Source organism: Haemaphysalis longicornis, unplaced genomic scaffold, assembly GCF_048455015.1.
Source record: "Haemaphysalis longicornis isolate Haplotype H1 unplaced genomic scaffold, Haemaphysalis longicornis Haplotype H1 scaffold_1, whole genome shotgun sequence".
Taxonomy (NCBI): domain Eukaryota; kingdom Metazoa; phylum Arthropoda; class Arachnida; order Ixodida; family Ixodidae; genus Haemaphysalis; species Haemaphysalis longicornis.
Window position 1 is genome coordinate 375372973 of NW_027526203.1, and position 27994 is coordinate 375400966.

General features: G+C 48.1%; 1 protein-coding gene across 1 annotated transcript; it reads right to left on the reverse strand.

The window, feature by feature from the left end:
- LOC144160632 (histone H2B type 1-A-like) lies at positions 1 to 27916 on the reverse strand. Its single transcript, XM_077691864.1, has 2 exons — positions 27684 to 27916; positions 1 to 58 (listed from the first exon to the last, which is right to left on the reverse strand). Exons 1-2 carry the CDS (start codon positions 27914 to 27916, stop codon positions 1 to 3), a joined length of 291 nt encoding a protein of 96 aa, XP_077547990.1.
- Between the last annotated feature and the right edge of the window lie 78 nt (positions 27917 to 27994).

Below are 27994 nucleotides of genomic sequence, written 5' to 3' on the forward strand. Positions count from 1 at the left end.
CTAGCCGTCCGATATCTCCAGGCGTCCACGGAAATACGTCACCGCTGCCGCCCGGAAGCTATGACAGAGGCAGCAAGATTAGAGGGCTCCGCTGAACCTGTAATATGGCGCTACGGCAACAGAAGTTTGACAAGGAGGACAATGGTACAACGTCCGATACGAAAGAACGGACACGCGTTTTCACTAGGTGCCGTGCCTGTGCGGTGAAATTTGTTCTATGCCCAGTCGGCGGTAGCATGCTCGGCAGACACGGTCTCCAGCAGTGTCCGCAACTTACGTCATCACACCAAAGCGGGTTTCCACCAGAAGATAAAAATAAAAATTTCCGGTAATTCATACCCCGAGGCTACTCGTGGCCTCGGGGTATGAATTACCGTGGCTACTCGTGGCCTCGGGGTCGGCAAAACAGAAAGAACTCACTGAAACTCAATCACAATTTTTTTCATTCACGCTGTACTCAATCAAACTCTGACTCATAAAGCTCGTCTGTTCACAAAATCACCCATACTACTCATCAAATACTCATTTGCAATCATAATCACTTTAAAATGCAGAGCATTTCAGTAACTCACGATGTCACCCGCGTTGACGTCCGTAGTCGTATTCCGCACCCCTCCCCCTACACTATATAAGAAAAATACTATCCGGCGCCTGGTTTCAATCCCTCGACCCTGCGGGCGGAACGCAATGTACATGGTGCTCTACCCACTGCGCCACAAAGCCGACACAGAATGGGAAGCTACGAACACGCCTTATATACCCCTCCCCCTACACTATATAAAAAAAATACTATCCGGCGCCTGGTTTCGATCCCTCGACCCTGCGGGCGGAACGCAATGTACATGGTGCTCTACCCACTGCGCCACAAAGCCGACACAGAATGGGAGGCTACGAACGCGCCTTATATCCTTGACTCATTCAAACTACGTCAAGAAGCTGCTGATACACCGCATTCACTACCACCAACCCCCAAACACTAAACGCTAACGCAATACACCAACCCCCTATGCGACGCATTTACTCGAGTCCCCCTCGCGGGGAGATGGGCCCAATTTTTTTACTCCAACTCATTTGTCCTCACGAGTATTCGTACTCAATCTCTACTCATGAGTACTGAATCTATACTCATGAGTACTCACTCTGTACTCATGAGTACTCACTCTGTACTCATGAGTACTCAATCTGTACTCATGAGTACTCAATCTTCTGTACTCATGAGTACTACTCATTCTACACTCACGAGTACTGCTCATTCTGCACTCATGAGTACTACTCATTCTGCACTCATGAGTACTCAATCTGTACTCATGAGTATTCAGTTTGTATTACTCACGAATAATCAACTTATCTGCGCTGTTAGCTAGGTCGTATCTCGAATTGAAGAATAAATAGAAAAAAATAAAATGTTTAATTGATTAGAAAAACACAGGTTACATATATATCAGGACAGAGGAAGAAAACGTCTGACGCGGTGCACTGTCGTAGGGCGACTTACTGCGCGAAGGCACGTACATGTGAGAGAGCGAAACGGAACGTATACAAGCACTCGCGTTGCGTCTGGCGTCTTCTCTTGTTTCAGGAATAAAACAACGAAGTCTAGGCCAGGTCGGGCTCAGGGGAGCTCGGGACTTGTCGGTGCGGCCGTGGCCGCAAACTGCGATTTGTGCGTGTCTTCGGTAGGCAGCTTTTGTCGTCCGTTTTCGTTTCCGGGGGCGCTGATACTCTCGTAATCGTGCACCAAATCTGAATTGTGCCTGCCCGCAGGCACAATGAAACGTTCGCGTAGATTGACGTCCGTTCGTATCCAGATCACTGTCCGCTTATTCACAGATGCTCGAAGCTGGCGTTTGTTTTTTATTGTTCCGGATACTAGAAACTTTGTTAAGAGGGTGTTCGTCTCGTTGAGTTTCGGTGAATTTCAAATCTGCTTGATTTTATTGTGTGTGTGCCGTGGGATTGCCTTCGTCAGACCTGAACTTGACAGTGTTTACGGCGTTGCGTTAGCCGCGCCGCTTCCGTCGGCGATTGTGTTCGTGTAGCTCGTCGCGTGCTTGATGCATGTGGGGGCGTAGACATCCGGTTTGTCCGGTGGTGAGCTGCGTCGTGTAGGGATGGCATAGTTCAGCGCGTTGATGACGCTGCTTGAATTGTCGTGTGCGTTGCGTATGGTGCGGGAGCGGTTTGGCTTTTCGTTTAGTGTGCGGTAGCGTGGCGTTTTCGTAGGGTGGCATGGTTGATCGGTCAAGGTAGTTGCGGCTCCGTGCTCGCAGTCGCAGTGGTTGTTTCGGAAGTGAAACCGTTGTGGTGGGGAAGCAGGCGTGGTTCATGCCATCCGTTCGGTCCCACATTCCTTGGCGTCGCAAGCGTGACTTCATTGTTAGGGCATTCGATTCCTTCGTCTGGATCGGGTTCATTTGTTTCCGTTCTTGCAGTGTCCGTGTCGTCGCTCAAGCCCTCGTCTTTTGCCCGTTGTTTCGAGAATGCTATAATCGCTATCTCTCCCATACAAGCAGGCTCCGTTCGTCCCGAGTCCGCTTGCTCGCGGTTGCGTCCTCTTGTACAAATGGTGTTTGTCGTGTGAGTCTCGGTCGGAGCGTGGGTGCCGGGGATCTTGTTCGTTCTAACTCGGACATGCCGCATGCGCTGGCCGTGTCGTTGCTCGTTGACGGACCTACCTGCACGAGTGTTATGTCGTTCGTCCGCTGGACATCGGGCTGGAGCAACGGGTGTGGAGAGCTCGTACGTTCCGGTAGGGTTGAACTGCGTGCACTGGGTGTATTGTTGCTTGTGGCCAAGCAACAATTGTTTCTGCGGTTGTAACATTCGCTGGCCAAGTCCGGATAGCAGCAGTGGGAGCGGAGGCTGTCGCGAATAGTAGTTTCCTCCGTGTGTGCTGGCTTGGTGGCGTTCCGTGCGCTGTGCATTTCGTTCGCCGTGGTCAGCTCCACTGGTTCAAGTTGGATGTCGTTCGTCGCCTCTGGTGCGTTTCGTGCGCTGTGCGCCTCGTTTTATCTAGGAAACTCCCCTATAATTGGTGTGCGGTTGTTCGCCACGTATGGTGCATTTCGGCCGCCGTGCGTCTTGTTCGCTTGTCGTGGCCATATCCACCAATCCGGATGTGATGTCGTTGGTTGCATGGACCGGCGCCGGGACAGCACGAGCGAAAAATGTACGGACTGGCTCCGTTGCGTTCCGTGCTCTCAGCGTTCCGTTCGTGTACGTCTGTACCGGAATAGCGGGTGCCAGGAACGTGGTGCCTTCTGGCTCGTGCACGCTGCGTACGTTGCGCGTCTCGTTGACCGTTGCTGGAATGACCGGCGCGTGGGCGATGTAGCTCGTGGGCGATGTAGCAGAGCAACGTGTGTTCGTTATCTCGCCAGAAATGCACTGACCTTCGATGCGTTTCCGTAATCGCGGCGATTACCTGGGAGAGGTCCGGTGAGCACGCAATCACAATTTTGCATGCTTCGTCTCGTTCATGTGCGTGCCGTCGTGCATTCTGCCTGTGTCCGGATCTCGTGCAGTCCAGGCACCGTAGGAAACGTGCGGCCGGCTCTCGCCAGTTGTCTCTGAAAACTTTCTCGTTCATCACGCACTTTTAACAACTGACCTGATCATATTGTCAAGTTTCTTAAGATCGTTTTGTCGTACTTTGAGATAGGGCACTGCATATGTTATGCGGCTGATGACGAAGGCCTGCACTAGGCGGAGCGTCTCGCATTCCTGGAGGCCCCCGTGTTTGCCTGATACTCGACCGATCATGCGCTTGATTTGTTCACACGTGGATTTAAGTTTGTTAAGGGCAATGGCGTTATTGCATTTGTTATTACTCCCTTCTAAAACGTCCACCGAACGTTTAACACAGCTCGGGATGCACAATACGATCACTGAGCTCATAGAGGCTCAGTACACGAGTCAAATCATGCGACTGTCAATGACAACTACTGGCAGGCAGTTCCTAGAAGATCTCCGCATCGCTCTACCCCCTACCACTAAAGACAGAGCGGACATCTCTCCCCCTTGGCGCCGCAAAGTAATCGTTAAACCTCTGCCCCGTAATATGCATCCTGACCGAAAATCAGGAAGAAGGCAAGCCCGAGCAACAGCCATAGCAAAACAATATGGCACCCGTAAAGGCGTGTATTATGTAGACGCAGCGGGGCCCACACCGGAGGGCATCTGTACGGTTGCGGTCCTGCATGAGGGAATACAGGTGGATGGACTATCGGTGAAAACGAGTAAAATTGAGTTTGCTGAAGAGACGGCTATAGCTTTGGCCACCACTCACTCTGACGCAACGCACATAATGTCTGACTCGCAACAAGCTTGCCGAAATTTCATCAGGGGTCGGATAGCACTCCTAGCTAGAAAAAAAAATTCTCACAAATGCCAATCCAGAAATATCCGACACCATAAAACAACTTGTATGGGTACCTGGCCACCAGGGAGTAGAGGGGAACGAGGCTGCGCACACAGCCGCCTGAGCGTCTCTCCCCCGGAGCTCCTCTGACTTCCCAGGCTCTGACCGTACCCTTGTACCTTACCCACTAACCACATTCTCTGAGGTCACAACATACCTGCGCCACGGTAGGCGGGCGTTCCCGGTGCCCGCCAAGGGCCTGGATAGAACTGAGGATCGCCATCTTCGCCGGCTGCAGACGGGCTCATTCTACAGCCCCGCAATGCTCAAACACATCAACCCGCCCTTCTCGGGTTCGTGTAACTTCTGCGGTCAGTGGGCAGACACGTATCATATGGTATGGGCCTGCCAGTATAATCCAGGGTTAAAAGTCAAAGTGAAGCCAACAAGGGAGGGCTAGGAGGCGGCCCTGTCCGGCTGCTCGGACCTAGAGTCTCAGCGGGCTCTCGTCCAGCGGGCACGGGCGGCGGCCTCGACCAATGGGATCCCGGACTGAGGTATACCACCCACGCAAGAAAGGCCTAACCGCCTCTCCCTCTCTTTAACTCTGTCTTGTACATTAAGAAAGTTTTTCCTCCTCCTCCTCCTCCTCCTCACGCAGCCTCCTGCTCTCAAACAGCGCCGCTTGCAGGGTCCTCTGCCGTTTGGTGTCGGAGGCAGCCTGAAGTAGCGTTGGCACATTCGTTCGTTTGGAGAGATGGCGACGTTCTCCGTTGTCCTCTAGAAGACGCAAGACGATGTCGTCCTTACGGCCAGAGCAGGGTAGCCTTCGTAATCGTAGTGCGCTCACGAACTGCTGTTTCTTCGCAGAGCATAGGGCGTAGCATTCCGTTGAAGACAGCAGTGTGTCGACCACCACTGACATGGAGTCCGTCGGTGCCTCACGTCTGCGTGCCGCACTCTCGTAGTCGTGGTGCGGTTCGTCCACGTTGTTCGTCTCTTCGTCCGTTCGTCCTCTCATGGCCTCAAATCCTGATCCTGTCGACTGCAACATCTTAGCTAGGTCGTGGCTCGAATGAAAGGCTAAACAGAGAAAAATAAAATGTTTAACTAATTATGCGAGGCTAAACAAAATATGCGAGGCTAAACAAGGCGTCGCACGCGTTCAACTGGATATTATGATGTCCGATTCACAACTCACAAACGTGCTTAGGTGTACTCGGATATTTTATTTCCATTGCTGGGGCAAATTCCACCGCCACGCCTGTACGGTGGGGCTATATGCTCACTTGTAAATGGCACTGCACGAGACCATATTACTAGCGAACCTGAGCAAAATGTTTCAAAACGGGAACCTAGTAAAACCATATGGGCGCACGTACATCAGCCAAATTGTCGCTTGAATACGCACAGCGGAATGATGCGGACAATTTCGGTAGACAAACGTTACAAATCACGCAGTCGGTTTGACACGAGTTACGTAAATTAACTGCGACTGTTGAAATGAGCGGTTCGGCTCACGAAATGACTACACAGCGTGACATGCGTCTACAAAAACTTCTGAAGACCGAAAAAGAGGGACTTCAGTACGCCTAGTGCGTGCATTGTTAGCAGCCTCCACCGCCTCTCCCCTAAAACAACTGAAAGGGAGCAAGCGCAATGAAGCCGCCACGCGTTCACAGCCCGCGTCAACAAAAATAACTGCGGCAGTCAACGATTGCCATAGAAGAGCAACTGCGGCCGCGTTTCCCGCCGGGCCCTCACCCCCTCGTTTTTCCCTCTTCACCGTGACCCCTTTGCGAGCGACCGCCGAGAAACGCTTACAGCGCCAAACAGGGACCGGGAAAGGGGGAAAGGGGGAGGTGCAGTTTTCGTTGTCTAATTTTGCCATCCTTGACTGTTAAGGTGCACAGCGGCACCGCTAAATGTTTGCGACTCGTACACGCGCGTCCGGATTCGAGCTCGTGATAAAACGTGTTTGCACTACTGTACTCACGAGTGCATATACTCAAGAGTGCAAGCACTCGCAAAACCAGTATTCATGAGTATTGTACTCATGAGTACTGTGTACTCATGAGTACTGTGTACTCACGAGTACTGTGTACTCATGAGTACTCATACTCATGAGTACTCAAACTCATGAGCACTCATACTCATGAATACTGTACTCATGTTACTCATAATCATGAGTAGTGTACTCATGAGTACTGTACTCACGAGTAGTGGACTTACCCCTGTACTCACTCGTCATCATACTCACCTTTTTTTCTGGGTGTGTACTCAATCATCATCGCACTCACTCGTGAGTTTGAGTACAAATGAGTGTACTCACGAGTGAGTACGCCGACCTATGCAGTCGTGGCCTACCAGACATGTCGTCATGGAAGCCTCTGGAAGAATTTTGACCACTTTAGAATCTCTAACGTGCGCCGAAATCTCGACACGCTGGAGGTTTTGTTTTCTGCATCCACGAGAAAAACTACCGCCGCGGCCGGAAATTGAACCAGTAAGCTTGGGCTCAGCAGCGCAGTGCCTTACCCACTGAGCCACCGCGCTGTGTTTTCTAGCCGGATTTATGCCGGCACCAACAGTGGGTGTCTTAACTAAAACAGGGGAATAAGGATTAACGCCGGTCTCTCAGACGTCAAGGAAGGCATACATTATAAGCCGAAAATACCTAAAATAAAGCCCACTATTCAGCGTCTAATCACAGAAGTTTTCAAAATACTTTTCAATATCCCCACGGTTAAGTCTCCGCTGCAAGCTCGGTTTGGTAAACGACCGATGATGCTACGCGCCCAAGTTAAAAATCACCCTAAAAATAGGAACGAATGTCCACCCAGAGAACAGCCACGTAAGAATGCTCGGGGGGGGGGGGGGGGGGGGTTCTAGACAACCGGGTAGTTCTCAACTCACAATCACCAAAAACAGAAAATCAAAAACCAATTATTGTCCACAAGCAAAATGTCCAACCAAGAAAGAGCAAGAAAAAGAGAAAAAAAACGATAAGACTCATGTAACCACTGACCATGACCAGAATATTGCAGAGCCTGCCGTACCACAAGTTCATCCGCACCAAAGAAAGTGAAAGAAACACCACCATTAGGACAGCATATACGGCAGTTCTCAGTCTGGCAATTTTGACCATGAGACGAACTAACAAAGGGTGGCCCAGGGTAACAGAATGAGCATGCGTAGGCGGGTCTAGAAAAAGGGGATGGCCATTTACTGGATGGAGGGAAGAAATAATAGTATGCGGAGCAAACAATGGACTCGGGAAGCGTGGGACAGCAACGGGTGAATGTCGCTAGGAGAGGCCTTCACGCTGCAGTCGTCCTAAATAGGATCTTGGTGATAATGACGATGAATAGATCCTCAACTGGTGTCTTTCAAACGCATTTCAAGAAATCGGAGCAATAATGCACTCTTCTAGCACCAAGAAACGGATGTAAAAACAAAATCGGAAGGGGCCATCCTACCATTTTTGCAAAGAAACACGCACCCCCAAACAGCCACCCCCAAAACATGAAAGGAAAGACAGGCACCCCCCCCCCCCCTTTCAAAGAAAACCACTGCACGCCACGATAGACATGGCCCCGATCCAGCGACCGCACAAAAAACTCTTCTCTACTAACAATATGAATACAATCCTACGCAAGAACGGGTGGCATGGAAGACTCAAGTTCATTGGGGGAAAGTTTCAATATCATGCGACCACAGTACAGGCCGACTCCGGGATGTACGAAAGCACGGGGCTTCAATTGTCGCAGTTCACTACTCTGGAAATCTTTGTAACTGCATGACACTCCAACATACATGAACAACGAAATGGAAGTTGGGGCAGTCCTCTTGGCAATCCGAATAGCGGAAGTATCAAAGAAAAGGATAACATCATTAGATACACAGTTTTCTGGAGGCAGAATACCAAGCGCTCCGGTAAGATATTCCCATCCATAATGCAGAAAGTTAACATCACCTGGACAGCCGGATCCAATGGTTTGAAAGCGAACGAATAACTACGCAAGAGGCACAGAAACTTACATACCATGTACCTTGTGACGATGACGGTGACGATGTGACGATGACGCCCTCTTATAAAAATATTAAGAACGAATCATCATCCTATGCGCAGGAGCACAATCGTTCCCCGTGCTACAACGAGGTCTAAATGCAGAAGAAGCCCAAACTCTGTGAACAAAAAACCAACACAGCTATCTGAAAATCCATGTGCGTTAAGGTGTTCGGTGGGAAGTTCAGACATTAACTTAGAACTGTGCTAAAATAGGGGCGGCATCCACCCTCTTGCGCGCAACCTAGCCAAGTACAAGGGTATGGCCAAGGGAGAACAACTCAAACATAACATATTTCACTTCTTGGAAGCATGGGAGGCAGATTTGACCAGCTTGTTACCCCAAGATCAGCGCGAGCTGATTGAGAGGGCAAGGGAAGGAGCTGCTGCATCTGCTGCCGGAGACTCAGGTTCCACCTTTGAGCTCCCTGCCATCTCCTTGCTCAATTTTCGTAAACCACAACTATTTCTTCCTGAATAAACATCTTTTCTCTCTCTCTCTCTCTCTCTCTCTCTGTGTGTGTGTGTGTGTGTGTGTGTGTTAGAAGAATGCAAAATTATTCAGCCCGTTCTAGACATCACCGAATAAACATTTTGACACACTGACACTGACTCCTCCTTGCTCAAACTGACTAACACCTCGAATGTGCAACCTTTCACGCTCACATTTTAAGCCACAGGAAGGCCGAGAACCTTTGTCTCTACTGGGACACGGTGACCAAAAACCCTGGTTGCTAGTCTTTCTCTTTTCGATAACCTTTCGTGCTCGTGAAGCATAGATCGGAAAGCAGCAGCTGTGTACGGAGGCGCTCCGTGGGAGTCGACGTATCGCTATCGCGCTTTACATCTTTGGATACAAACGTAGGTGTATCTGCAACTTTTTATTATTAGTATCGATTTCTACAACTTTAAATTATCCTCACTGGTTTCAATGACTACGGTTTCTACGCCAACCTTAACGTTGGGATACCTCGATACGTGTGCTTCGAAGAGAAAGGCACTTACGTATACGAGATCGATTACTGTATGGCTGTTGAAACATCCCGGCAGATTACACTTTCTTTCTGTAGCCGTGAAATTGTGCCGTCGGTTTTCTTGAATGACAGCTTGGGAGCCTGGGAGCTGAAGCGAAACTTTCACGTTTGTAGTGGTCATTTTATCAAGAGCCAAAGTTATTCAACCACCCAACAGCCCAAGCTACAAACCATCCCCCCTCCCTTTACCATTTTACCCTCTGCGTAAAATTAAGGCTGGCACCGATAGTTAAAAAATGTTGGAGTGTTAAGTTGAGCCGGTGTTTTTCTATTGCTTCAGTATTCTTGGTCGAGTACGTAAAAAAAACGTGTAATGCCTTGTGAAGAAACCACAAACCCGCGACTAGTTGCCTCAAATAGGGGTGCATCAGCCGGAGACCTCCGGCACAGACGCATTTGCGACACGCTGTAAGCAGTTACGATTTGGAGACGGGTGATGGAAGTGCAAAATTAAACAGAAAAATCATCGAGCCATCCGTCTAACGGCGACGATCGTTGAACGCGAAGCTATCTACGTGCAAAATAGAATGGGAAAGGGTCAAAGACAAAGACACTGCGATCAAAAGACTAAACTGTGTGTTGGACAAATTAAAAGCTCAACTAGTCAAAATTTAAATCCAGAAGGCAACCAAGGAAACCCACAGGAGAAAGCTTTGGGGAAAATCCCCATCGTCGTTAGATGGAGGAGTACATGATTTTTCAAGCGAACGTGGCAGCTTGTAAAACTCGACAGCAACATTCAGTTGTGAAACTGAAGGCAGGGTTTTGGTAATCTCCTGTCTCTCGTCCTTCAGCCACGCAGGTACTGTTTTTTGAAAACCATTAACCAACCAGCCAGAAACCATTGCAAGTCTTGTAAAGCAATGGTTTTTGCACGACAAGCAATAACGTTCAACTATCATGGGGTATTTATTAGGTGCGGAGTACCTTAGGACCGCGCAATGTCTGTCCGCGTCCGTGCGGACGGACAAATCACACAGGCATCGGCAGGATTTGAGCCGGTGTCTGGTAGACGAGACAGAGTTAGTATCAGTCGTCTCACATTGGGCTACACTGTGAGTTAGTACCCGAGATTCAAACGGCTTACTCCCTCGCCTGTAACGGTGCGGAGTACCTTGGGACCTCCCAGTGTCCGTCCGCGTCCATCCGTGCGCACACCACCATAAAGCGAAAATTCAGCGAAATTCGATTTGAGCCGTGAACTGGAGTTTAATTTAGGGAATAATTAAGGTGCAACTCACGGCTCAAATCGAATGACGGTCGGGGCGCAAATCGGATGTCACTCGGGGCGCAACTTGGATGTCATTTCGAGTCCCGGTACTCCGCACCCTCGCCATCATCCACGCTGTGGAGGTGCCTCCATTTTTCTGTAAACGATTTCCGATTATTTCAGTAAGCGTATTTCTGTGAAATAAACACTTTTCTACCGTAGTTAATGAAGTTAAGGGTAAATCATAGAAGGGACCCCTAACTTTGTCCTTCCCTTGTGCACGATGCACTCTAAACTTTTTTTCCACCCATATACTCCCTAGAGGTTCTTTTTCGCCTGTCCTCTAGTGATCCTCCTTGAAGGAGTTTTTTTACTACATGAAACAGGGAGGTTTTGTTTACCTCCTCAAAACAGGGTGTTTTTAGGTGATAGAAAGGAGGTAGTTAGGGAGTGTTAAGAAATGTTAGGGAGAATTTAAGGAGATCAAAACGGAGTATTCTTTACTTCCTCAAGGCGTTTTTAAGTGATGTTTATGGACTTTTTAGGCGGATAAATAGGAGCCTATTATGGCTCCCTTGGGAAGTACTTATGTTATTTTAGGGGCGTTTTGAGGAGGTTCAAGGGAAGCATTCACTTCTTTTGCATGGAGTTTTACGTTTTGTAGGCCTCGCGAGGGGAGTTTTTAGGAGGTTCAAGGGAAGCATATATTTCTTTTGAATGGAGTTTTGCAAAGTTGGGGCGGTTTTGTAGGCCTTCCGAAAGGAGTTTTTTCAAGGCCGCAAGGGAGAGTTTCTAGTTCCCTGCGGGAGTACTGATTTCACACGGTTTTTCTCGGTTTCAGGTTTATTTCAAACGAACTTTCGCATACAAGTTTACGTGGTACATGTTGTACACAAGGAGGCTCCGAAATAAAAACTTAGGGCGACCTCCTATAAGAAAGCAAAAATGGCAAATTGCTAAAAACACGCCAGTTAGGAATGGAAGACAGCAATAGAATGCTAGTTGAACAAACCGTAGAATTAATATTACTACAAGAACTGGAAATACGCGAAAAACAAAGATAGGCGCAAACACAACCACATGGTAAGTGAAATCATTATATAATAATAGCGGATCGAGAACGCGTCAGTACTTATCAGAACGCATCAGCACTCAGTACACAAAGTGAAAAAAATGGTTGCAGTGGTTTAAAACAACAAAAAAATTTCAGTTGGTGGTGAAATGAGCTGTGTGCTAGTTGAACAAACTGTAGAAACAATATTACTACAAGAACTAGAAATACGCGAAAAACATATAGGCACAAACACAACGACATGGTAAGTGACATCATTATATAATACTAGAGGATTGAGAACGCGTGAGTACTTATCAGTACGCATCAGTACTCAGTACACAAAGTGAAAAAAATGGTTGCAGTGGTTTAAAACAACAAAAAATTTCTTCAATTGGTGGTGAAATTAGCGAGAGCTGTGTAACGATTTGATATTGAAAGGTAACGAGCATTTTGTAGATGGTAAAGGCACAAGAGATAAATGATGTAGGAGACAGACAGCAATGAGATGTCTATGGATAAATGAGTAGTATAAAGAACGAGAAATATGCTGCGGAAAATACCAGTGCGTTTTGATAAAGACACAAATGCGCCAAGAAAAGTGACCCAGTCTCAGGGGTTAATTGCAAGGATATAGAACAGAATGGGTGGTATCACGACAGCTTCTTCAGAGTGAAAAGAAAAAGCCATGTAATTCGTGTTTTTCCGATAATTTTGAGTTGATTCATTTGGTACCAGTTTCCAACATTATTTAGATAATTGTTTCAAGTTATATTAGTTGGTTAATATTATTGCTTCACTAAAAGATAGCTGTATTATCAGCATACAGAAGGGCCCATCAAATATCCCCTGTTCAGTAAGAAAAAAGAAAACGTCAGAAACATAATACGAAATTCTTTAAACTACTATCCAATGATTACAGGATTGAAAACAAATAAAATATTGGTGAGGGATATTGATGCGATAAAAGTTAATTAGTTCTAAATCCTTCACACGTGGTTTGGTGCTGGCAAGGTCCAAAAAGGCATGTTCCACAAACGTTAGAGCTCTGTGTGCCTTCTTGGGATATTGAATGTTGAAAACCCAGAACGATGCAAACAGACTACACAGTCCTCCCAGTAGAGATGATGCAGTCAAGACTCTCTGGCCATCGATGCGGAGACTAATTTCCCCGTTCGCGGAATGCAGGCAGGGAGTCAAAGGAACATCTACCTGAAAAAGCAAAAAAGAAAAAAAATGCCCCACATGTAAAATTCAAAACAGACACTATGGTTAAATGAACTTAATAATTCGGTACAGTAATAAAATTGTTATGCCAGGTTCCCTGCGAAGATTCAGTACTTAAATTAGGAATGCAAAGGCTTCATAAAACCAAGTGCCAGTACATTAACCATGGTGGCTTTTGCAGCAATAAAAAAGATATTACTTCCGCACAATATACTCGAGCACAACTTTAAATGATAGTGAAGTGAAAATGCAAGTCTCTCTAGGTTGATAGATTAGCTCACGGAGAACACTATTATACCCCTCTTACACCTGGCATTTTTTTTAAATAAGGTTGAAACTAGCAAAAACACGTTTTCACCGGAAGGGCTTAAGTGGCCTGACGCGCACAACTTCTTTCTTGGCTGCCGCTGGATGGTGCTACTCGTCCATACTTGGGGTGGCAGTACCGCTTTCCAAGGGAGCATGCGAGCTACGCATGAGAAAATCGTTCGACGCCAAAACTTGCGGGGCCTCAAAAGGCCAATGTTTTTCTTCAGTGAAGCGTAAATACTGATCACAGGTCCAATGAAGAAACATTTTGCTTAGTGGTCTCGAACGGCAAATGACAGGGGAGTTTGGGGAAGCATGAGCGATTTGACCGGAACTGACCAAACTGCTTGGTACGTGGTAATGTTGTATTCAGTTGCTTGTATACTGCTATTAATCACCGCTGCTTCACTTGCTTCCGGTTTATCCTGATGCAAACAGCGACTGCAGTCGTGTTTGCGTCACGTTTGATGAGCAGTTGAACAGCGATTTCTCAGCACTTAAGGCATCTTGGCACTAAATCAATGCTGAAATGGCTATGCGGAGGTCCGACTTGCTGGTTGTCTTCAATGACCCTTTAACAACAAGTTACCCTTATGCCTCATCACTGCAACCGATTGTTCCTCCGTGTGGTGCAAAGTGTGTTACTGTGATTATTTTCAACGTGAAACGAACCGTTTCTGTGATTTGTAGGACTGATTCTGCTATTAATTACTGCAGTGACAACAAGCTATGAAAGCAAATCCCGCCATCTCCACGAAGTGAATGATGATGAGAGGGGCGAATCTAAAATGCTTATCAGCAGACAATGTGACGCATTAAGTGCAAGCTGCTTTCATAGTGTGTGCATTGACATTAGGATATGGCCCCCTGGCAGAATGATGCGCTGCGCGAGATTTTGCCGTACCTAAAAGGACAGGCAACTCATTTTTACGGAGTATAGGATCTGTAAAAGGGTTGCGAGTTGGGCGAGTTGGTAATTATGCATTGCGAAAAATAAACTGCGCGCAAATTAACAAGGACAAGAACACATGAAGACGGCACAAGCGCACACTCGCAACTAGTTTATTATTGCACAATTCAAAGCTTTATATGCCCAAGCGCCCAATTGCCGCGCCCCCAATGCGTCACAGTTCTCGGCGCACTCAGCCGAAAATACTAAAAAACCGTAACAACAAAACCACAAAACGAACTTTAAGGCGCACGAAAGGCGAAAAATCAGCAAAGATAACCGCATCATACATGGATTAAGACCCCCCTCCCACCCCCAACACGCATTACCAGAAGAAGCACCGAAATAGCGCTCAATGTGCGTCTAAATATGCGACTTCTCGATTAAGCAGGGCGATAGAGGGATGACTGATACATTCGGAACCAGCTTTTCTGATGTGGCTGGCTTCTACAATTTCTCGCGTTTGCTGGTTCTTATGTCGCAAAAGGATGGCTGTGCGCTCAAACACAGGGAAACAATCAGGTCTGCATGCGCGGTAATGAGAAGATAAGTGGCTCAGGTCACGTTGAAAAATGAAAAAAAATATACGGTACTTTTAGACGTCGTACGCTCGAGTTTGTGACAACGTACCCGTGTGCGGCTCTCTCCTGAAGTTCGGAGAAATGCAGGCGGGTTGTGTTATATTTCTCGTCTTGCATTACGCTTTCTTTTATATATTAGCGCCCTCTTTCCCGATCTATCTACCTTCCTTCCCGCTTCCGTCTGACTGCGCTGATTTTCGCCAGCACGAAGTAACCGTCACGTTGCTTTGAAACGACGCCGCGCGCGAGAAACGATTTTATCTCGAATGCCCTGTTACAAACCGGCCTACAAAAGAATGCGAACGCATACCCCAAAACCCACAAACAAGTAAAATAATACGAGTGTGCGCTTTTTTCTTTGCCCGTGCGTGTACGAGCTGTGAGCGGCACGGGTACCCGGGTACTTCGCTGTTAACCCTATCCAAACGTTTGACAAACGCATCGACTGATGAAAGACCACTTACCAGCGAGCTGTGCACACCTGTCGCCGTATCCAAATGCTGTTTGCGGCCGTTCCTCGTGTGACAGGGGCACATGAAAATCTTTCCACCAAATGGCACTACTAGTCCTTCACAAATAAGAAAAAACGACGGCCCAAGGCGAGGCTTGAAGCTCCGGCCGCGCCGAGTCACCGGCCGCGCTGCGTTGATAGCACAGAGGTTGTTTACATCCGGGCAGCCAGTCGTGCCGCCAGGGCAAGTTGAGTCGCTGCAGTCGGGTGCGTTGGCGCGCTGGCACGAGAATTTAAATCGTATATGTATGCGCAAGCAAGCGAAGCAGATGAACATTGCAATTGTTTGCAACGGCGAGAACTGCCTCTTCGTTAGCAGCAGAGTTTGACAACACCAATCGCCAAAATAAACAGATTGAGACAACACGGCCGCGCTCTCTGCCTGTGATCGCGCTGGTTGAAGCATCTATACGGGTATACGTACGGTATTGGTTTTGTAGCTGCGGGCAACCGTCGCGTCCTGCTCACTCGTTCTAATTAGCATTAGGCCACGGTTGAAGTGCTGGTGCACGGAGACAACAGAAGACTAACATGGCGACCGCCCGCTTGAGATGATTACCTCAGATAGGGCGTTTATTGTGGACGTGGTAGTATACAAGGAACGGAACGCCATCTCACAAATGGTGTTAAGTAGTTCTAAATCCTCCCTTTTGCTACCCGGATGGGCAACGGTACTACCATGGAGGTTCGTCCACTTCTTTAGATCATGCCTAGGGAGTACATTTTTTGCTATAGGTACTTTTCAGGGCACATTACTTGATTAAAACTCCATTTCCGGCTAGTTTGCGTTTACAGTGTGCCGTTTCGTCATCAACGGTCAAAGGCAAGTGCCGCAGCTTTAATTGCCGCAGCATTCCAGAATCGGCTGCCCACACAGGCTTTGTAGGAGCATTTAGCTGCAATATATTCCTCAATACGCCAAACTGCATCCAAACATTTGCACAAACGAACGAACTTCCACTTCCAGCTGGACTTCCAGCTTGGCGCATTCAGCGTTGTCTATTATTTGTAATTACTGAGTATGGGAGTAAATAACACACCTCTCTCTACTTTCAAACCGCCTCTACTTTCAGGTTTTACCGATCTGAAAAAAAGTCCTTGTGGTTATCTACACTTTGCAAACAACACCGCAGCAGAACGTCATAAACCCATGCACAACTACCTGACAGCCACAGGCATTCCACTGACGAGCGGTTCGCCACGGGCGGCGCTTTTGGCTGAAGCGACTGGGGTGCCATACAACGGCGGCCCGGTTCCTATACCGCGCCCGCGCTATGTAAGCATAGAGTTTCTTAGTAAGTATACTAGAGAGGAAACTGATCTCGTAAGCCATGTCGTCGGGGGGGTTCATGGGAAGACCCCTCTTTTTGACTTAGGCTTGGCATGACAAATGGATTCTTAAGCGGTTTTTGGGATTTGCTTTCTTCACTATGCATTAACACGTTTACGAGCTACAACGAAGCCGAAATCCTCCCTGTTCTGTGGTAGCCGTGTTCGGTGAAACAGCAGGCAGTGCGTGATCGCACCTGACGTTGCTCATGCCGCAGTCGAAGGACGCATGACTGAGCAGGTGACTGAGCCGCCGCGAAACTTGTAGCCGACGAAAAGAAGAAACAAAACGTACTTCGAAGAAGACAAGATACGACAGATACGGGCGCTTGTATGCGTCCTGTCTTGTCATCGTGCACGACTGTTTAACGCCACGTTTTCTTTTTTTTTGTTAAACTAGTTGGCGGTCGGTGCACCGGTTTACCACGAAGGCAACGTTTTAATAGGCACGCTGAAAAAACTTTCCAAACTCTTCAAACAACTTATTATTTGAAATATAGGTAAAATTAATAAAATCAGCCTCTAATGAGTTTCACCCCAAATATTAACCTTGTTCGTAACTACAACCTTGGCCTGCGGTATAGCAGGCACAACCGTTCTGGCAAAAATACGCTTTACTTCATTTTTCCTTATTTTTAAAACAGCCTGTTTTTATTGCCCACTTACATAGGTGCACACTATTCTTCGCGTTTTTGTGGCACTTTGTTTAAATTTGCTGTCACTAAAACGTTTGAATCCAATCCAATAATGAAACTAAGGCGAGCTCGATGTATAATGGCGGTCCATGATGACACAGATGGCCTTGATGTGAGCCGCATAGACGCTAGCATCAGAATCCTCTCTAGTGTATACTGTAAGAAACTCTATGTGGTACCCGACCCAATAATGCCATTGAAGATAAACAAGAGCGGCGGCTTTAAAACTTGCAAGTTGCGCCATACATCATCCGCACATATGCCATCTAACCCAGCCGAGCGCTTTTTCTTTGAGGAGCGTATCAGCCTGTGCAAGTCTTCCGGTCCCAAGGAAAGCAGATATGCAGAGTCGGTTAGCGCACACCGTGGCAGAATTAGATGCGGCGACATATCAACGTTATTCACGGTTTTCGATATGGATGAAAAGTAATCGTTTAGGCGATCTGCAACATTTTCTGTGGCATCACCAAATCTCTTTATTATGGGGTCTAAATAACTTCGCGTCTGATTACCCCGAAGCTCATTTATCAGCGACCACACTCTGGAAGGACCATACTTAGATAAGAAAAACTGAGTGTTATAATGTCGTCTTCTAGAAAAGCGAATTAATGCCGTGGCTTTGTTTCGAGCCGTTCGGTATAACTTTTTTAGCGAGTCGTTTCCTGGGGATTGTCTAGAACGTTTCCAAAGATCTTCCTTTTCTTTTATTGCAGTTAAAACACTGTCATTTAACCAGCACATGCTCGGTTTCCGCTTCGTGACTTTCACTTTTTCCTTACTCGCTTCTTTAAACTCTGAAAACAGGACCTGTGTGAAATGTTCATAAGCTTTTATAGGGCACGACTACATTAGAACAGAATTCCAGTCGAACTCCGACACTAATCACTCAAAACGGGTTCTATCGAAAATGTCAATAAAGGTAGGTGCTTTAGTTGGTTTCGAAACTTCACCACAAAACATCTGGCAACCAACTAAGTAGAGATCGGATATTTTTTTAGTTATTAAAACAGAAGCGACTTCCTCATAATCAATGGCGCGAACCAACACGTGGTCCAAGCAGGATGCAACACATTTTTCCAATATAATCTCTTCCCTAGTAGCCTTATTTACTACTGATTCGATACCACGTCCTGCTAATAGGTTTACATAATTCACAACTATGGGTTTGCTTGACTTTAAAAGATCGATGTTGATGTCCCCGATAAGGCATATGTTACTGCAAGATTGTAGATGACCTAAATTACCTCCGAGTTCACAAAGAAAAGACTGGGGGTTTTCTGATGGTGGTCTGTAGATTGCAATTAATGATATCGAAAAACCAGAGTAATCAAGACGAATTGCAAGGAACTCAGCTGCTGTAAAATGTACCTGAATGGCTGTGGATGCCCAATGCGCTTTGTGAAATATAGCAATGCCTCCTCCTCTTCTACCCGCTCGGGTAAAGAAGTGTGCCTGATAACCCGGAAGGTGAAATTGATCGGTCATACAATCGTCTTCATTTATTTCTGTAAGTATGAAGGCATCTACCAAATCTGTAATGCCGTCTACCGTAACTTGAAAATAGTCTCTGTACTTTTTCAAGTTGCGCATATTCAGGTGGATGATGGAAAATGATCGATCATTTGACCTCTGAAAAATTGTTCGAAGACTGCCTCAATTATCTTAAGAGTGAAAGTGCACAGACATATGTTTAGATAAACTGCTCGAGGTCCGCAGCTGATTCAACCCTGATTCGCGGGCTTCCCTCTTCCTTATTGACGAAAATCTTTCCGTTGCTAGTTCAGACAAACTTGTAGTGCGCTTCGTTTCCCCTCACTTGCGCCTTCCAGTACAAATCTTTGTTTGCCCGCGTCAAATTTTCATTCAGATACAAGGGAGGGGAGAGACTGTCTTCAGCAAGGGGTCGTAATTTCTTACGAGCCGCCCACCAAATGTCACGCATGTAGAGTGACGCAAAATGAATGAGTACAGTGGGCGTTTTGCTCTGCCTGGCTGGAAGCAGATGAACAGGTCTTTAGCGTCAAACTCTGTCACTTCAAGTTTTTGCGCAAGGTCAGACATAACAGCACGCAAGTTTCCACCCAGAATGAACGGAATGCCGTGTAATTCCAAGTTAGACTGCCTACTGTATTGCTCCGAGTCGTTCAGCTCAGCACGAAGCTGACTTATCGCTTTCGATTGCAAAGATAGCGTGGCCGTCAGCTCAGTCACTTGCTCTTCCGGCTTTTCGGATAAGGCTTCGGATGCGGCTACCCATGCTGGTAAGTCTTGAACTGAGATGTCAAGCCTCGCCACGGACTGTTTTAGTGCCAAAACCTCGTCAATTTTCCGCTTTAGTGCTAGGAGCTCGTCCACCTTCTCACGGAGCGGCAGAAGGCTACCTATCGTATCCTTAATGTCCTGGAGTTGTTCACGGAGAACAGAAAGTTCCTGAGCTACGGAAAGGTCCCCATCTGGTGTGACTGTACGAGAGTCGGTTGTGCTGGCTGAGGCGTTTCCCCCAGGTGTCGACGATCTGCAGTTCGACGATCGAATTAACTAGCTTTCACTGTACAGTAAAAGCTCGTTGATTCGAACTTGGTTAATTTGAACTTCCGGCTTACTCGAACTGACGCCCTGGTCACGGCACAGCCCTGTATATTTCAATGGGGGAAAACTCCCGATGATTCGGACGCGTCGGTATCCAGAACGGTTAATTCGAACTATCATCCCCTGCTTTCCATCGCTCCTCGCAGAAGAAGTCGGCCCAGAGTGATTACTATCTGTTGCAAATCCAAACCAAATCAAATTTACTAGAGATGCAAACCACGAAACAGAAAAAAATTCCCGCGCCTTCCCGCGAGGGGAACACGAGTAAATGCAGAGCATTGGGGGTCGTTAACGCCGCGTAAAGTCGCGTTAGGGTGGGTAGTTGGGTCGTAGTTGCGTTGGTGTTGGTTTGGGGTAGAGAGAGGAGAGTAAAGTCGCGTAAGGGTGGAGCGAGCGTCAACCAAGGAAGGAAGGAGGACCGCAGTGACTGAAGCACGAGCGACCGCTAGCCGCTTTATATTTGCAGCGCGCGCAGTAGAGGGAGAGCAGTACGGGGGGGAGAGCGCGCATGCGCAAGCAGCGCGCGCCCTTCCACGTCCCACCGCGCTGCTATCAAGCACCTGTTACGCCGAGACCGCGACGGAGCGAACGGGCTGACTACGACGCATGCGCGCGCCAGCTGCTGTTGAGAGAGTGGAGGGAAGGAGGAGAGGCGCACCTGCTGCGGACGCGGAACTGTGGACGCCGTCCGACGCAGGAAGAGGCGGGGCTAAGAAATGCTCTGCATTTAAAACAACAGCGTGCCGCGCGCGCTACCTTCTGCAACTGTTTTTTAGCTCCTAAGGCTGAGGGCGCCGCGCCAGCGGCGCCAGGGCTCCGCCGCATGCCATAATTTTTTACGAAACATTATCTACGAAATAACCTGCTACAAACGTGTAGTAGCGCCTAATTAGTGATAACGAGTCCAGAGGTGGCTTCTTTGTCTTCCGCCCGCGCAGTGTGGCGCGATTACCAATCATTTAAGCGCACGCCCGCTAAATCTAACTCCGCTTAATTTGAACAATTGTATCGTCCCCTTCCAGTTCGAATTAACGAGCTTTTACTGTAATAATCAATCAATCAATCAATCAATCAATCAATCAATCAATCAATCAATCAATCAACCAATCAATCAATCAATCAATCAATCAATCAATCAATCAATCAATCGATCGATCGATCGATCGATCGATCAATCAATCAATTAACCAATGTTTATTAGTGTGCCCAGGAACAGCCCCTTCCTACTTGCGCACGAAAAAAAAGATAAAATCAGTATGGGGACCCCTCTTGTACATAATGTACATCAGATTGTTTCATACCTTGTGCTGTCACCCTGAAATCGTGCACTGTATGTAATGTACGAACCTTTGTGCATAATACTATATAGAATGTCTCATTTATAATAGGATTCATGACCATAAATAGTGATACCATATCAGATGAGAGATTCACCCAAGCTTTCATGAAGCACCATTCTCACTGCAATATCTGAAACTGACCGAAGCGCGCAAATGTTTTACCGGTTGTAAACCCCAATCAACACGAAAATTCCAATCGTTAAGTTCGAACCCCAAGCACCGGTTTCACGAACAAGTTGAATAGATTGGCAAGAGTGTTTAGGCGTGCGGGTACCGGCGCGCCAGGATACTCGTTGGCTAGGAGAAAACGTCAAGTAAGGACTGTGAAAACGCACCAAATTTGTTTTTGATCCGTTTAGACATCTTCATTATCACTTATCCAACTCATCCGAAGGCATCTTCTTTCAGGATAAAGGAACCATTATTGCAGGTACAACACAGCAAAAAAAAAAAAAAAAAAGAGCTGCATCATTCGCGTACATGTAGATTTTGGTGTGAAGTGGCAAGAACGCTACATCAACAATACAGATAATAAAAAACAATGGTGCTAGCACAGAACTATGTTGTATACCAGATTCGACTAACAACATTTCACTAAAAGAATTTTCTATGCGGTCACTATGTATACGTGGTTGGATAAGTTGGCTTCGGAAAAGGGCAGGTAAAGACCTCCGAACACGAAGTTGCTTATGATTTCCCGGAGCAAATGACGGTCAATTATACAAAGGGCAAGACGCTTGTCTGTCATCACTGGACGGGTATTCTTCAGACCACGCGGGCGACATCTAGTAATAGAGCCTTTTTTGAGACTGGTAGCATGAGAGCATGCGCAGCCCCATCAATGTTATTACCGTCTCTTTTCTGTTTTGGTACATCGTCTTGGCTTCGCCAAGCTTTCGCCGTGAGAAGCCCTGTATGTGAAGGGGGGCGGGCAGCGAAACAAAAGTGGGCATTACCCGGCTCGGCGCGTGGTGCACTAATATTCGATATGCGTTAGCTTAAGCGCACAGCTGTTCGTGGCATCATCGTTTCGCCAATGCGCTATACTACGCGTATCGCGTGCATCATGCTGAAATTTTCGCGCAGGCCTTGGAAAATTACGGCCGACGAGCGAGTGTGATATATCTGATTGCATTGTTCCAGTGTTCGTAGACTGCCATATATTAACGAGTCGAAAGTTAAGGACGATTGTTGGCGTTCATTTTAATGCGTATACACAACAAAGTAACAAGATCTTGATTTGAAATTGCTTTTTGAAGTATACTAACATATATACCGACGAAACTGGCCAAATATAAACTTTATGAAAATGGGAAAATTCCACACCAAAAAATGCCGGGACGTTTACGCCGAGCATATGAGGAAGAACAAAGAATAAGAATCCTGGGTAATTTCAGGGAATCGCTTGATTTTATTTCAGGAATAACTAGGCGCACAAGTACTGAAAAGGAAGTGTTTTATTGCTAACCTGTCTTTCAGGAGAAGCGAGATTATTATTGATATGATTAGAGATAATACTTGTTATTTCATAATTACATATAAAAAAATCGCGCCAATCCACCCCGTGAATGTGGTTGGGAAGCAAAGCTGTAAACGGCACCCATAACGATTACCCATGCGACGTCACTTCGCTCTACAAATAGCAAAACCAGAGAGAAGTGAAATACACTTAACCACTCCATTTATTACTTCAAAGAGATATTCTTGGTAAGGTTAAATCAATGCATGATGCATGAACGGTGTTTGGTTGAGTTGTGTTGGTGTAGCACCAGAGTGGAAAGTTTAAAAAAAAACTAAAGTAAGCTGCAACCTGGTGTTAGACGATCTGACTTCTCCGTCTCTGCGCCGCGGACGGAGGCGACGAGATTTGCGGCAGAGAAGGAGGAGGAGGAGGAGGAAGAAACACTTCTGTTAAGATTTCTGAAGCATGGCGTCAAGCATCGTAGTCGCCCGCCTTCCATAGACAAGCTCGAACGGTATCATCTGCGTAGTTTCTTGGACAGCCGTGTTGTACGCATACGTGACATATGGGAGCACTTCGTCCCAGGTTTTATGTTTAACATCGACGTACAGCCGTGAGCTGAAGTAAACGGACCACGGGAGCGGTGGCCAAAACTAATCGCTGCGCCGTCTGGTTGCGCGGCGCCTGCTGTCCAGATCGCACACAGCGCAGGCGCGGCCTAGCAGTACAGCACAAAAGCCGCTATCGCTCGCTGCTTCGCGATTGTCTCACGCTCCGATAAATTGACGCCAGGGGAATCATGCCGCGCAGTTGGAGGCACACTGCCGGGCACCGCCCTATCATTGAAAACGATGCGACTCACCTGATAAGTGGCAATGGTGCTACGCTGCCACACATAGCGTGTTGTGGCTGCATTGGGCTCGTAGCCTTTTTCTATTCAAAAAGCGGGAGGTTTCTTTTTTGTTAAGTGATGAAGTTTCTCAGTTGATATCTGCTGTCTTGTTGTTTGCTCGAGTTCGTGTTTCGTGTTTTTCGTGTTGTTCGTGTTTTTCGAGTTTCAAGTTTCTGCATGAGAGTGACAGAGTTGGGTCCCATAGCTATTTGTGTACAAAACAACAATTGACTGTCTTTGTGGCCACTCAGCGGCCTATAGTATTGGCTAATTAATAGGTCCTCCTCACTCTCGGTTGAGACGTCTTTTTGGAAGGCGGGACTTTTGTAATTAAACAAAGATTATGGCGTGGTGAAGGAAAGGGCTGCCCGCTGGACTTGGGATTTGCCCGACCTCTGATTTTTTATGCCAGTGGTACTCGGCCGGTAGCGTGCCAAAGACTCCTTCTGGGCTTGCAAAAGTGGTGAGGGACCCCACGATGAAATATGTTGATACGTGTCCTATTGTCGCACAATTAACCCTTGCAGCCAAAGTCGCTCATACACATATCTCTATGCACGCCCTTTGAGTGTGGCTTTTCTGCATAATTTAAACGTTGTGCAAAAAGCCAGCGTTAAAATTTGTGCTGTGCGGAGGCGTTATTCTAACATGTCATGCGGCAAATCCACTTTTTTTAGTACGCGGCAGGGTTTGGGAAAAAAAAGGAATTTGGGAGTATCGCGGAGGGACCCACGGAGTTCCTCTTCTCCCACGTTCCTCTTTTTGTCTGCGGACCCCCATCTATGAACGACAGCCCTGTGCATGCAATGCTTTGTAAAATATTACGTGTAAATAAACTTGGCTGTTTTGAAGTATACAGTTATTTGTTTGCATAAAGCAATGCAAAAGCAAAAGCAAGTTTCATAAAGCAATGCAGTACATACCTAAACACAGCAGTATTTGTCAAAACCGTGGCATGTAAGGTTAGCATCAATAATTTTCCCAGTTCGCTGATATTCTCGGGAGGCTGTGATTTCGCATCTATCCTCAAAACCGACAAAGATGGTGTTGTGTTTTATTTTCTTCGACTGTCCAGTGATTTTTCCTGCTTCATTTTCTGCTTCAATATATGACAGAAGGGGGGGGGGGGGGATTGCAAAAAAAAAAAAAAAAGCTTGAAGCCCGAGATAATCACCAGCGCGCCAACGCTGCCAGCGGAGCCGCGTTGCCGCCGATTGCGCCAGCGCGCCATTTCCACTGAAGGTGTGTGTAAAAACAAGGCCCATCTCCCCGCGAGGGGGACTCGAGTAAATGCGTCGCATAGGGGGTGGGTGTATTGCATTAACGTTTAGTGTTTGGGGAGTTGGTGGTAGTGAATGCGTTGTATCAGCAGCTTCTTGACGTAGTTTGAATGAGTCAAGGATATAAGGCGCGTTCGTAGCCTTTCATTCTGTGTCGGTTTTGTGGCGCAGTGGGAAGAGCACCATGTACCTCGCGTTCCGCCCACAGGTAGTGAATGCGTTGTATCAGCAGCTTCTTGACGTAGTCTGAATGAGTCAAGGATATAAGGCGCGTTCGTAGCCTTCCATTCTGTGTCGGCTTTGTGGCGCAGTGGGTAGAGCACCATGTACCTTGCGTTCCGGCCGCAGAATCGTGGGATTGAAACCAGGCGCCGGTAAGTATTATTTTTTTATATAGTGTAGGGGGAGGGGTGCGGACCTGTTGTTGAGAGCGAGGAGGGTAGCGTGATGCGGGAGAGGAGGAGTGGGGGAGAGGGCGCACCTGGAACGGCTGTTGCGGACGCCGAGGCACGCCGACAACGCCGGGTGACATCGTGAGTTAAAGAAGTGCTCTGCATTTAAAAGGGCAGCGCGGCTCCCCTGGCGTCAATTTATCGGAGGGTGAGACAATCGCGAAGCAGCGAGCGATAGCGGCATGTGTGCCGTACTGCTAGGCCGCGCCTGCGCTGTGCGGGGTCTCGACAACAGGCGCCGCGCAACCAGACGGCGGAGCGATTAGTTTTGGCCACCGCTCCCGTGGTCCGTTTACTTCAGCTCACGGCTGTACATGGACAGCATATCCGCAATCGTCTTGTTCAACCGTTCCGTTAGTCCGTTCGTTTGGGGGTGGTAAGCCGTCGTTCTTCGGTAATCCGTGTTGCTGTAGCGGAATATTCCTTGCATCAGCTCGGCATAAAGGCCGTTCCGCGGTCCGTGATTAGAACTTCAGGGGCTCCATGTCGCAGCACAACTTGACCTTGCGACTTCTTGGGCAGTCCCCCTCGGAAGAGCAGCTGTCTCTGCGTAACGCGTCATGTAGTCTGTCGCTACGACAATCCACTTGTTCTCGGATCGTGACGCCTAAAAGGTCCATTCCAATCTGTTGGAAAGGCCTCGATGGGACGGCGATCGGCTGCAGAAGTCCGGCGGGTCTCGTCGGCGGCGTTTTTCGTCGCTGGCAGTCACGGCAGCTCCGGACGTAGTGGGTGACATCAGATGTAAGGCGCGGCCAGCAGTACCTCGCCTTGATTTTTCCAATTGTGCGGGCTGTTCCGAGATGTCCGGAAGTCGGGTCGTCGTGGCACGCTTCCAAAATTTCGTTGCGAAGATCTGCGGGGATGACAAGAAGATAATTTGTTCTGGTTCCTGGGCTGGAATTCTTCTTCACGAGAACGGAGTTTTTCAGGCTGAACGCTGGTAGGTTGCGTTTGAAGGCCCTAGGCACGGCGACATTGCGTCCTTCCAGGTAGTCGATCATGACGCGTAACTCGGGGTCGGCACGCTGTTGGGCGGATAGATCGCTCTCCGTCATGACTCCGAAGAACGCGCTGTCGGCATCGGAGTCTTGAGGTGGTGGATCGACGGGGGCACGGAACAGACAGTCGGCGTCGGAGTATTTCCTGCCGGATTTCTGGACAATTGTAACGTCGAATTCCTGCAGGCGCAAGCTCCACCGCCCAAGGCGGTCAGAGGGGTCCTTCAAATTGGCAAGCCAACACAGCGCATGGTGGTCTGTCACAACCTTGAACGGTCTACAATACACGTATGGGCGAAATTTTGAAATGGCCCATATGATAGCCAGGCACTCTTTCTCGGAGGCAGAGTAGTTTTTCTCCTCCTTCGACAGACCACGGCTGGCATAGGCGATTACCTTTTGGCAACCACTCTGCTTTTGGACGAGGACGGCACCCAAACCTGTATCACTGGAGTCCATGTGCATTTGCGTTTCGGCGTTTTCGTCGAAATGAGCGAGCATGGGCGGGTTTTGCGGGCGTTTTTGCAGCTCGCCGAATGCTTTTGCTTGGTCGTTTTCCCAGCTAAAAGGGGTGCTATCTTTCGTCAAGCGTGTGAGTGGCTCTGCAATACGTGCGAAGTTCGCGACGAAGCGCCGGTAGTATGCGCACAGTCCGAGAAATCTTCGCACGCCCTTCTTGTCTTGCGGCCTTGGGAAGTTCGCAATGGCTGAAGTTTTTGCAGGGTCAGGTAAGTCTCCGGCGGCGTTGACGACGTAGACCAAGAACTTCAGTTCCTCATACGCGAAACGGCACTTTTCAGGCTTCAGCGCTAACCCCGACGTACGAATGGCCTCGAGTACAGACTCCAACCTTGCAAGGTGTTCGTCGAAAGTCCGGGCGAATACCACAACGTCGTCTAGGTATACGAGGCAAGTGTGCCACTTCAGGCCAGCTAGTACAGTGTCCATGACTCTTTGAAACGTTGCTGGCGCCGTGCACAACCCAAAAGGCATCACCTTGAACTCGTATAGGCCGTCCGGGGTTATAAATGCAGTCTTCTCTCTGTCTCTCTCGTCCACTTCAATTTGCGAGTAGCCGGTCTTTAGATCCATCGATGAGAAGTACTTGGCATGGCAGAGGTGGTCGAGGGCGTCGTCGATCCGTGGCAGGGGGTACACGTCCATTTTGGTGATTTTGTTAAGTCGCCGGTAGTCAACGCAGAACCTTAATGTGCCGTCTTTTTTCTTTACGAGTACGACCGACGCAGCCCATGGGCTTTTCGATGGCTGTATAATGTCGTCGCTGAGCATTTCGTCGACTTGAGTCCGGATGGCTTCCCGTTCGTGTGAAGAGACGCGGTACGGTGACTGTCGGGTATCCGGCGGTGGACCGGGCTGCGAAGACGTGTACTTGGTGACGGCCTTGGTGCCTTCCGAGACGGCGTGCCGGGCCAGCTCACCGGGCAGCAGCAGCCTCGTCACGGTCTGGATCTCGCGGGCCGTGACGGTGGCCCGCCTCGAGTGCAGCGCCAGCTTGGCAGCCTCTTCGACGATGCAGTCCATGAGGTCGACCACGAAGCTGTTCATGATGGCCATGGCCCGGCCCGAGATGCCCGTGTCGGGGTGCACTTGCCGGAGGACCTTGTACAGTGCTGAGCTCGCTAAGGGTGAACA

Bases quoted from the DNA above. Each gene is read 5' to 3' on its own strand.
- LOC144160632 (XM_077691864.1), bottom strand. From the start codon at position 27,916: ATGGCCATCATGAACAGCTTCGTGGTCGACCTCATGGACTGCATCGTC. The intron at 59-27,683 runs GTACCGCGTCTC...CCTCTGTCATAG, and splicing joins CCGGATACCCGACAGTCACC to CTTCCGGGCGGCAGCGGTGA.